Below are 12,281 nucleotides of genomic sequence, written 5' to 3'. Positions count from 1 at the left end.
CACACTGTTGTGTCACTACTACTGCAACACACACATACATAACCTACTGCAGCTGTTACTTCACATTAGTGTCCTTCACTATACCTTCCTAATATTGAGTTGCACACCCACCTTTTGCACTCAGAACAGCCTGAAAGTCGTCAGGGAATGGACTCTATTAGGTGTTGAACGCATTCCACAGGGATGCTGGCCCATGTTGACACCAATTCTTCCCACAGTTGTGTCAAGTTGGCTGGATGTTCTTTGGGTGGTGGACCATTCTTGATACACACAGGAAATTTTTGAGTGTGAAAAACCCAGCAGCATTGCAGTTCTTGACACAAACCGGTGTGCCTGGCACCTACTACCATACCCGGTTCAAAGGCACTTAAATCATTTGTCTTGCCCACTCACCCTCTGAATGGCACACATACACAATCCATGTCTCAATTGTCTCGAGGCTTAAAAATCCTTCTTTTAACCGGTTTTCATCTACACTGATTTGAAGTGGATTTAACAAGTGACATCAATAAGGGATCATAACTTTCACCTGTATTCACCTGGTCGATTGACCAGGTGAATACAAGTGAAAGTTATGATCCCTTGAAAGAGCAGGTGTTCTTAATGTTTTGTACACTCAGTGTATTAAAGTGAGCCCAATGACAGGACGAAACCTCGGATGCAACAACGCTTAGATGGAATCCAACCTTTCAGGAAACCCCACAGCCCAATTTGTCTCACTTTTCACAAACTCTGATAATCCTGCGCTCTTGATCCCCAAAGCTTCCTCACTGTGCACCCCACTTTTCTGTCACTCACTCCCTCTCCTCCCCCCACCCCTCTTCCTCTCCCCAGCGCCCCAACTACTCTCCCTGCAAGCTTTCAGAGCTTCCTTAGGGAGGAGGCGCTGGACTTTTTCTGTAACCAATGTCACAAACAAATCTCTCACCTGGAGGACCTCTCCACTCGCCTCAATTTCCTAGAGATGAATAGGTAACACTTCTCACCACCACTAAGGTTACCTGTGTGTGTGTGTGTGTGTGTATTGCCGTGTTGACAAGGAAACACACATTACTTTAGTTGTCTGTGCATGTGCTGTCCTGTTGTGTTCAATTGGTAAGATGCACACATGCGTGCTGTGTTTATTGTCAAATAGACAGACACATGCACAGATTATGATGGTGTTTGTGTGTTTTTGAATAGGTTCGTCACACACATCTCACTCGCTCCACTCATCTTCACTCTTCAGTGCACGTTTGTGTGTGAGTTGTGGTGTTTTGACAGAATTGGTGTTTGGCTTGACTCAGCTTGTTTTGGGGAGAACCTCTCACTCAAACTCAGGCTTGCTCATTGTATCTGTACTGTATTGTTATAATAGGATTCATAAGGTTAAAGGGCATAGTTGTTTTTAAACTGAGTTTGGTGGACTGTCATGCTTTTCTCTAGCTGTTGGTGCTATGTGGCCAACAGAAGGTTTGCATGGAGTTCCCATTGCTCATATCAGTGCATGCCTTGTACATTTCATATATACATACTGTATCTCACATCCTGTCAAGCTCATGGAAAGAATTGCATCTGTGCAGTGACAAATGTTTTTTTTTTAAAGAATTTAAAAAAGAATGCTAAATCTGAAAAAACTTCACAGGTGAGTGATGTCAATTGCAACGGTTTGAACCTTTGTTTTATCAGGGAGTCACACTGAGACCAAGGTCTCTTACAGATGAGCCCTAAATGACAGAAAATACACACATCAAAATATAAATACAAAATGCAAGCTGAAAAAAAACCCACAGTCGTTAAAAACACACTTTCATCAGTAATAAAGTTCTCAATCAGCCTTCTGAATTGCCTTAGAGCCACCAGAACCTCAAATTTAAGAAAGATTGTTCCACAAATAAGGTGCAAGAAAACTTAAAGCTGATTTACCTAACTCAGTAGAGACCAAAGGAATTTCCACAGTTAGCCATCCCAGAGACCGGGCGTGTATCGTGTATCTAAAGTTTAGTAATGATGTTAGGTATAGTGGGACTTTTTGTAAAAGGGCTTTATAAATGAACACATAGCAATGTATCAAGCTAAGTGACATCAAAGAGGGCCAACCAACTTTCTGGTTGCAGTGAATGCAGTGATGAGAAGAAAAATGTTTGCCCGATTTACAGCGCAGTGTGCTATGATAAACTGCATCTAACGGCTGAAGTGTCAGCTGCGTTCATATAGATGATGTCACCATAGTCTTGGACCAATACGAACATCAACTGAATGATCTGCTTTCTACTATTTAGCGAGAGGTAGGACCTTTTTCTATAGAAAAATGCCATTTTTATTCTCAGCTTCTTAACTAACTCCGCAATATGCTTTTTAAACGACAGCTTTTCATCTATCCAGATGCCCAGTTATTTGTAAGCACGGACACGATCAATATGGACACCATCCAAAATACATATGCTTAAATCATCAGACTTATTTTTATGCGCTCTAGAGAACAGTATATACTTAGTTTTATCAGCATTCAGTACACATTTCAGGTCAATAAAGTTTTTTTTTCTAATACAATGAAGGCAGTCTGTGGTTCAGATAGAGCCTGGTCAACCGTGGGGGCAATAGCACACAACAACAGTATAATCGGCATACAAGTGCAGGTTACAATTTTTTCTACAGACAACTCGATATTGTTAATCCAAACAGTAAAAAGTACAGGACCATGAATCGACCTCTGAGGTACACCTTTCGTAATATCCACAAAACCTGATTTAACACCATCAGTAGATCTACATTTTTGGTATTTTATTAGGATCCCCATTAGCTGTTGCAAAAGCAGCAGCTACTGGGGATCTATCTGTTAAGTCATTTTTTAACCAGTTACATGCAGCCTTGTCTAGGCCAATTTGAAGAAAGCCTTTGAATTAGCAGTGAGTGATCAACAGTATCGAAAGCCTTTGACATTTGTATTTATTATGGATCCCCAGTAGCTGATGCCAAGGCAGCAGCTACTCTTCCTGGGGTCCGACAAAATTAAGGCAGTTATACAATTTTAAAAACATTACAATACATTCATTACAGAGTTCACAACACACTAAATGTGTGCACTCAGGCCCATACTCCACTACCACATATCTACAACACAAAATCCATGTGTACGTGTGTGTATAGTGCTGCCCTCTTCATGTCAATGAAGAGGGCAGCACAATGTTGCCTTTTATCCGTACATTTAACCACATTTATAACGAGGGTGGCAGCAGAGATAGTGCTATATGATCTGGTTTAAAACCCAACTGATGTACATTTAGAATATATTTCAAAGATAAGAAAGATCTTAGATCTCTGCTGATCTTAGAATCAAGGATTCTAATATTTTAGCTAGGCAAGAAAGTTTAGAAATAGGCCAATAATTATTTAGGTCACAAGGGTCACCACCTTTGTGAAGGTGGAGTACATGGGCCTCCTTCCAAACCTTGGGGACAGTACCAGATATAATCGTCAGGTTAGAAATATGGGTTAATGAATCAGCAATCAGGGGGTCAGAGAACAGCAGTAGAAATGGATCAAGCATATCAGATCCAGCTGATTTTTTTTTACATCAATCTTAAGCAGGCATAAAGCAAATCACAGATAGTAAATTATTGAAATGAAAACAAAGATTCTCTAGAAGTTGACAGGTTAACCGTCGAGTCAGCTAAAGGCTGGCAGAGGGAAGAGCAGTCGATTGACTGAGCAGGGTCAACTACACCACCGTTTCTCTCAAATAAAAAGCCTGCCGAGATAAAATTAGGATTGGTGTATGGCTTATGTGATTGCTCTCATGTTCCATTTCAAGTATTCCATTGCAACCATACAAATAGACTTAATCATCTTGTGCCTGTTCAATGAGTGCTGATTCATTAGGCACATAACATAAGAAAATGGACTGTAACAGGGAGGGACTAGGCCTGCCTCACACGTGTCCAATAAGAAACACACATGTTCGTTTCCTGTTGCAACACATTTTAAAACAACTTCTGTTGAGTGCCCTAATGACCCCAATGACCCTGGTTGCGCGTGTGAGTACTCAGATGTGCATATGAACATGTACCATACTTTAGGAGCCTATCCTCTCAGTATAACAACCTCTCTGCTTTTTGGAGCGAGGGATGGGGGGGTGGGGAGTAGGAAAGAGGGACACTAGGAGATGGACAGTGTCTCTTTCCTCTTATACTTTCTCTCTTCCTGACTGGTTTCCTGTCTGGTTTCCATTCAGCTCCAGCAAGAGGCTGTCCAGCAAGAAAGTAGCACGGTAGGTCAAAATAAATTCGTTGAATTAATTCTGTAGAATATTATTTTAAATTGAATGTGAAAATATGTTCTATTTGGGATAAACATAACAAGCTATCTTGACTTATCTTGAAATTGTAGCTAAGTCTGGTGTGGATTAGCAAAAGCTGTCAGGGACAGAACAGGGCTTTCTTTATGAAAACCATTTATCATATTTCCTCTCCGGTGTTCCAGACACCTCCGGAACAGCTCCATGACGCTGGACAGCATGGGCGAACTGTCCCGGGACATACTGGATCTGGCCGACACCGACATCACTGAGAAGGTCAGAGTTCAACATCACAACACGGCATCATAACATTATACAGCATCACACCCCCTATTAAACAAACAGCACTACTCTGTTCTAACCCTCACCCCGTCCCTCTCCCAGGTGCTCCTGCTGGAGCGTCGTGCAGCAGAGCTGGAGAAGGACTCGGAGGCCAGCGGGGAGCAGCACACACGGCTCCGCCAGGAGAACCTGCAGCTGGTGCACCGGGCTAATGCCCTAGAGGAGCAGCTCAAGGAGCAGGAGCTCCACGCTGAGGACCACTTCCACCAGGAGACCCGCCGCCACAAAGACGCCCTCTCCAAGCTGGAGCGGGAAATGAGCCTGGAGCTGGAGAACCTGCAAGCTAGGTCAGTGGTATGGGGTGAGTGTGTGTCGGTTGTGTGTGTGCATGTGTGAGAACTACAATAAGTTGACTTATAGAAGCTAATAGGGCAGGTCTGTTTGTATGTCTGTAAGTGTATTGGGGACCTGGGGCAGGTGTTTATATGTATATCTGCACTGTGTATGTGAGTATGGAGAAATTGGAATGAATTGGATGGATGACCCATAGGCCAGGTGCATGGCAAGCAACTCAATTTTTATATTTATTTTTTAAATTTTATTTCACCTTTATTTAACCAGGTAGGCAAGTTGAGAACAAGTTCTCATTTACAATTGCGACCTGGCCAAGATAAAGCAAAGCAGTTTGACACATACAACGACACAGAGTTGGATGGAGTAAAACAAACATACAGTCAATAATACAGTAGAAACTAAAAGTCTATATACAATGTGAGCAAATGAGGTGAGATAAGGGAGGTAAAGGCAAAAAAAAAGGCCATGGTGGCAAAGTAAATACAATATAGCAAGTAAAGCACTGGAATGGTAGATCTGCAGTGGAAGAATGTGCGAAGTAGAAATAAAAATAATGGGGTGCAAAGGAGCAAAATAAATAAATAAAATAAATACAGTAGGGAAAGAGGTAGTTGTTTGGGCTAAATTATAGGTGGGCTATGTACAGGTGCAGTAATCTGAGCTGCTCTGACAGCTGGTGCTTAAAGCTAGTGAGGGAGATGTGTTTCCAGTTTCAGAGATTTTTGTAGTTCGTTCCAGTCATTGGCAGCAGAGAACTGGAAGGAGAGACGGCCAAAGAAAGAATTGGTTTTGGGGGTGACCAGAGAGATATACCTGCTGGAGCGTGTGCTACAGGTGGGTGATGCTATGGTGACCAGCGAGCTGAGATAAGGGGGGACTTTACCTAGCAGGGTCTTGTAGATGACATGGAGCCAGTGGGTTTGGCGATGAGTATGAAGCGATATACAAATATAGCGAGGGTGGCCAGCACTTGTGCCTTTTGCATAGGCCTTTAAAGGCTGTGATTGTGAACAGTGCAATTGACTGTGTTTGTCAATTGCACTGTGGGACATCACTGCCTCTTACTGGTCTAGAGTACCACTGACCCTTGCAAATCCTTTGTGTTCAAAGCAGTAATCTTTTAGTAGAGGAGTCACATCAGTGTCACAGCAGCTTAGTTTTGTTGTGCTGTGTCTGCTCAGCTGTGAATGTCAGTGTGTGGAACAGAATAGGAATTATTTGAATTTGTTAAATGAATAATTTTAATAGATTGATCCAAACACATTAAAATCAAATCAAACTGTATTTGTCACATGCACCGAATACAACAGGTGTAGTAGACTTTACCGTGAAATGCTTACTTATGAGCCCTTAACCAACAATGCAGTTCAATAAATAGAGTTAAGAAAATATTTACTAAATAAACTAAAGTAAAAAATAAAATAAAAAAGTAACACGATAAATTACAATAATAAAGGCTATAAACAGGGGGTACCAAGTCAATGTGCGGGGGTACAGGTTAGTCTAGGTAATTTGTACATGTAGGTAAGGGTAAAGTGACAGCGAGTAGCAGCAGTGTAAAAACAAAAGGGGGGATCAATATAAATAGTCCGGGTGGCCAGTCTTATGGTTGGGGGTCGAAGCTGTTAGGAGCCTTTTGGACCTAGACTTGGCGCTTCGGTACCGCTTTCCGTGCGGTAGCATAGAGAACAGTCTATGACTTGGGTGACTGGAGTCTTTGACAAGTTTTTGGGCCTTCCTCTGACACTGCCTAGTATGGCAGGAAGCTTGTCCTGGATGGCAGGAAGCTTGGCCCCAGTGATATACTGGTCCATACGCACTACCCTCTTTAGCGCCTTACGGTCGGATGCCAAGCAGTAACCACACCAGGCGATGATATAACCAGTCAGGATGCTCTCGATGGTGCAGCTGTAAAACTTTTTTAGGATCTGGGGACCCATGCCAAAACTATTCAGTCTCCTGAGGGGGAAAAGGTGTTGTCGTGCCCTCTTCATGACTGTCTTGGTGTGTTTGGACCATAGTTTGTTGGTGATGTGGACATCAAGAAACTTGAAACTCTCGACCTGCTCCAGGTTGTACAACACTGCCAGGTCTCTCACCTCCTCCCTATAGGCTGTCTCATCATTATCGGTGATCAGGCCACACAGCCCTGAGTGAACAGGGAGTACAGGAGGGGAATAAGAACGCATCCCTGAGGGGCGCCCGTGTTGACGATCAACGTGGTAGGTGTGTTGTTGCCTACCTTTTCCACCTGGGGAGGCTCGTCAGGAAGTCCAGGATCCAGTTGCAGAGAAAGGTGTTTAGTTCTAGGGTCCTTAGCTTAGTGATGAGCTTTGAGGGCACTATGGTGTTGAATGCTGAGCTGTAGTCAATGAATAGCATTCTCACATAGGTGTTCCTTTTGTCCAGGTGGGAAAGAGCAGTGTGGACTGCGATTGAGATTGTGTCATCTGTGGATCTGTTGGGGTGGTATGCGAATGGAAGTGGGTCTAGGGTTTCTGGAATGTTGGTTTTGTGAGCCATGACCAGCTGTTTTAAGCACTTCATGGCTAACAACGTGAGTGCCCCGGGGCAGAAGTCATTTAAGCAGGTTACCTTCACTTTATTGGGCACAGGGACTATGGTGGTCTGCTTGAAACATGTAGGTATTACAGACTCGGGCAGGGAGAGGTTGAAAATGTCAGTGAAGACACTTGCCAGTTGGTCCGCGCATGCTCTGAGTACGCGTCCTGGTAAGCCATCTTGCCCCGCGGCCTTGTGAATGTTGACCTGTTTAAAGGTCTTGCTCACATCGGCTACAGAGAGCGTGATCACACAGTCGTCCGGAACAGCTGGTGCTCTCATGCATACTTCAGTGTTGTTTGACTCAAAGCGATTATAAAAGGCATTTAGCTCGTGTGGTAGGCTCGCAACACTGGGCAGCTCGTGGCTGGGTTTCCCTTTGTAGTCCGTAATAGTTTGCAAGCCCTGCCACATCCGACGAGCATCAGAGCCGGTGTAGTAGGACTCATTCTTAGTCCTGTATTGACACTTTGCCTGTTTGATGGTTTGTCGGAGGGCATAGCGGGATTTCTTGTTAGTGTCCGGATTAGTGTCCTGCTCCTTGAAAGCGGCAACTCTAGCCTTTATCTCGGTGCGGATGTTGCCTGTAATCCATGGCTTCTGGTTGGGATATGTACAGTACCAGTAAAAAGTTTGGACACACCTGCTCATTCAAGGGTTTTTCTTTATTTTGGCAATTTTCTACATTGTAGAATAGTAGTGAAGACATCAAAACTATGAAATTACACATATGGAATCATGTACCCAAAAAGTTTTAAAATCAAAATATATTTTAGATTCTTCAAAGTAGACACCCTTTGCCTTGATGACAGCTTTGGCATTCTCTCAACCAGCTTCATAAGGAATGCTTTTCAAACAGTCTTGAAGGAGTTCCCACATATGAGGAGCACTTGTTGTCTGCTTTTCCTTCACTCTGCGGTCCAACTCATCCCAAACCATCTCAATTGGGTTGAGGTCCGGGGATTGTTACATTTACATTTACATTTAAGTCATTTAGCAGACGCTCTTATCCAGAGCGACTTACAAATTGGTGCATTCACCTTATGACATCCAGTGGAACAGTAGTGCATCTAAATCTTTAAGGGGGGGGGTGAGAGGGATTACTTTATCCTATCCTAGGTATTCCTTAAAGAGGTGGGGTTTCAGGTGTCTCCGGAAGGTGGTGATTGACTCCGCTGTCCTGGCGTGGTGAGGGAGTTTGTTCCACCATTGGGGGGCCTGAGCAGCGAACAGTTTTGACTGGGCTGAGCGGGAACTGTACTTCGTCAGTGGTAGGGAGGCGAGCAGGCCAGAGGTGGATGAACGCAGTGCCCTTGTTTGGGTGTAGGGCCTGATCAGAGCCTGGAGGTACTGAGGTGCCGTTCCCCTCACAGCTCCGTAGGCAAGCACCATGGTCTTGTAGCGGATGCGAGCTTCAACTGGAAGCCAGTGGAGAGAGCGGAGGAGCGGGGTGACGTGAGAGAACTTGGGAAGGTTGAACACCAGACGGGCTGCGGCGTTCTGGATGAGTTGTAGGGGTTTAATGGCACAGGCAGGGAGCCCAGCCAACAGCGAGTTGCAGTAATCCAGACGGAGGGCCAGGTCATCAGATGCTGCCCTCCATCACTCTCCTTCTTGGTCAAATAGCCCTTACACAGCCTGAAGGTGTGTTGGATCATTGTCCTGTTGAAAAACAAATGATAGTCCCACTAAGCGCAAACCAGATGGGATGGCGTATCGCTTGAGAATGCTGTGGTAACCATGCTGGTTAAGTGTTCTAAATAAATCACTGACAGTGTCACCAGCAAAGCACCCCACACCATCACACCTCCTCCTCCATGCTTCACGGTGGGAACCACACATGCAGAGATCATCCGTGCAACTACTCTGCAACTCACAAAGACACAGCCGTTGGAACCAAAAATCTCCAATTTGGACTCATCAGACCAAAGGACAGATTTTTACTGGTCTAATGTCCATTGCTCGTGTTTCTTGGCCCAAGCAAGTCTCTTCTTCTCGTTTGTGTCCTGTAGTAGTGGTTTCTTTGCAGGAATTCGACCATGAAGGCCTGATTTCACGCAGTCTCCACTAGACAGTTGATGTTGAGATGTGTCTGCTACTCTGTGAAGCATTTATTTGGCCTGCAATTTCTGGCTACTCTAATGTGTGATATGTGTTGTCATTTGGGTAAATAGGGCCATTATTTTGTCCCATAATATTAAATAAAGTTGCATAGGAAAGCCATCGATTCCTGGTGCTTTCCTTTACGTGAATGTTTTAATATGGTCTTTTATTTAGAAAAATAAGTCTATATACAATATGAGCAAATGAGGTGAGATAAGGGAGGTAAAGGCAAAAAAAAGGCCATGGTGGCGAAGTAAATACAATATAGCAAGTAAAACACTGGACTGGTAGATTTGCAGTGGAAGAATGTGCAAAGTAGAAATAGAAATAATGGGGTGCAAAGGAGCAAATTAAATAAATACAGTAGGGGGAGAGGTAGTTGTTTGGGCTAAATTATAGATGGGCTATGTACAGGTAAAAATACAGTAGGATGCTTTGTTGCGAAATAGGAAGCCAATTTTAGATTTAACTTTGGATTGGAGATGTTTGATGTGAGTCTGGAAGGAGAGTTTACAGTCTAACCAGGCACCTAGGTATTTGTAGTTGTCCACATATTCTAAGTTAGAACCGTCCAGAGTAGTGATGCTGGACGGGCGGGCAGGTGCAGGCAGCGATCGGTTGAAGAGCATGCATTTAGTTTTATTTGTATTTAAGAGCAGTTGGAGGCCACGGAAGGAGGGTTGTATGGCATTGAAGCTCGTCTGGAGGGTTGTTAACACAGTGTCTAAAGAAGGGTCAGAAGTATACAGAATGGTGTCGTCTGCGTAGAGGTGGATCAGAGACTCATCAGCAGCAAGAGCGACATCATTGATGTATACAGAGAAGAGAGTCGGTCCAAGAATTGAACCCTGTGGCACCCCCATAGAGACTGCCAGAGGCCCGGACAACAGGCCCTCCGATTTGACACGCTGAACTCTATCAGAGAAGTAGTTGGTGAACCAGACGAGGCAATCATTTGAGAAACCAAATGAAACCAGGCTATCGAGTCTGCCGATGAGGATGTGGTGATTGACAGAGTCCAAAGCCTTGGCCAGATCAATGAATACGGCTGCACAGTATTGTTTCTTATCGATGGCAGTTAAGATATCATTTAGGACCTTGAGCGTGGCTGAGGTGTACCCATGACCAGCTCTGAAACCAGATTGCATAGCGGAGAAAGTATGGTGGGATTCGAAATGGTCGGTATTCTGTTTGTTGACTTGTTGACTTCCAATCTTTGGAAATCCCAGACGACACAAAAGAGAGGTTGAACAGGCTAATAATAGGGGTTGCAACAATTTTGGCAGATAATTTTAGAAAGAAAGGGTCCAGATTGTCTAGCCCGGCTGGTTTGTAGGAGTCCAGATTTTGCAGCTCTTTCAGAACATCATCTGACTGGATTTGGGAGAAGGAGAAATGGGGAAGGCTTGGGCGAGTTTCTGTGGGGGGTGCAGTGCTTTTGACCGGGGTAGGGGTAGCCAGGTGGAAAGCATGGCCAGCCGTAGAAAAATGCTTATTGAAATTCTCAATTATAGTGGATTTATCGGTGGTGACAGAGGTTTCCTATCCTCAGTGCAGTGGGCAGCTGGGAGGAGGTGTTCTTATTCTCCATGGACTTTACAGTGTTCCAGAACTTTTTTGAGTTTGTGTTGCAGGAAGCAAATTTTTGCTTGAAAAAGCTAGCCTTGGCTTTTCTAACTGCCTGTGTATATTGGTTTCTAGCTTCCCTGAAAAGTTGCATATCACGGGGGCTGTTCGACGCTAATGCAGAACGCCATAGGATGTTTTTGTGTTGGTTAAGGGCAGTCAGGTCTGGAGAGAATCAAGGGCTATATCGGTTCCTGGCTCTAAATTTCTTGAATGGGGCATGCTTATTTAAGATGGAGAGGAAGGCATTTAAAAAAAATAACCAGGCATCCTCTACTGACGGGATGAGGTCAATATCCTTCCAGGATACCCGGCCAGGTCGATTAGAAAGGCCTGCTCACTGAAGTGTTCCAGGGAGCGTTTGACAGTGATGAGTGGAGGTCGTTTGACCGCTGACCCATTACGAATGCAGGCAATGAGGCAGTGATTGCTGAGATCTTGTTTGAAAACTGCAGAGGTGTATTTAGAGGGCAAGTTGGTTAGAATGATATCTATGAGGGTGCCCGTGTTTACGGCTTTGGGGTGGTACCTGGTAGGTTCATTGATCATTTGTGTGAGATTGAAGGCATCAAGCTTAGATTGTAGGATGGCTGGGGTGTTAAGCATGTTCCAGTTTAGGTCGCCTAGCAGCACGAACTCTGAAGATGGATGGGGGGCAATCAGTTCACATATGGTGTCCAGAGCACAGCTGGGGGCAGAGTGTGGTCTATAGCAGGCGGCAACGGTGAGAGACTTGTTTTTAGAGAGGTGGATTTATAAAAGTATAAGTTCAAAATGTTTGGGTATAGACCTGGATAGTAGGACAGAACTCTGCAGACTATCTCTGCAGTAGATTGCAACACCGCCCCCTTTGGCAGTTCTATCTTGTCTGAAAATGTTGTAGATGAAGATTTCAGAATTTTTGGTGGTCTTCCTAAGCCAGGATTCAGACACGGCTAGAACACCCGGGTTGGCAGAGTGTGCTAAAGCAGTGAATAAAACAAATTTAGGGAGGAGGCTTCTAATGTTAACATACATGAAACCAACTATAGTTTTGGCAAGTCGGTTAGGACATCTACTTTGCGTGTGACACGAGTAA

The 12,281-nt window shown here is 44.3% G+C and overlaps 1 protein-coding gene across 1 annotated transcript in view; it reads left to right on the top strand.

Annotated features, from left to right (window-relative positions):
• The window catches only part of LOC115143972 (rab11 family-interacting protein 3-like), a 104,513-nt gene that overhangs the window by 70,780 nt on the left and 21,452 nt on the right, over positions 1-12,281 (top strand). The window contains exons 6-8 of the mRNA XM_029684483.2: positions 4,214-4,249; positions 4,462-4,552; positions 4,661-4,905. Coding sequence (XP_029540343.2) covers positions 4,214-4,249; positions 4,462-4,552; positions 4,661-4,905 — 372 coding nt within the window. The remainder of the gene's footprint in view (positions 1-4,213; positions 4,250-4,461; positions 4,553-4,660; positions 4,906-12,281) is intronic.

Source organism: Oncorhynchus nerka, linkage group LG16 (genome assembly GCF_034236695.1).
Source record: "Oncorhynchus nerka isolate Pitt River linkage group LG16, Oner_Uvic_2.0, whole genome shotgun sequence".
Lineage (NCBI taxonomy): Eukaryota > Metazoa > Chordata > Actinopteri > Salmoniformes > Salmonidae > Oncorhynchus > Oncorhynchus nerka.
Note: the sequence above shows the minus strand (reverse complement) of the source record. Positions and strands in the feature narration are given on the sequence as shown.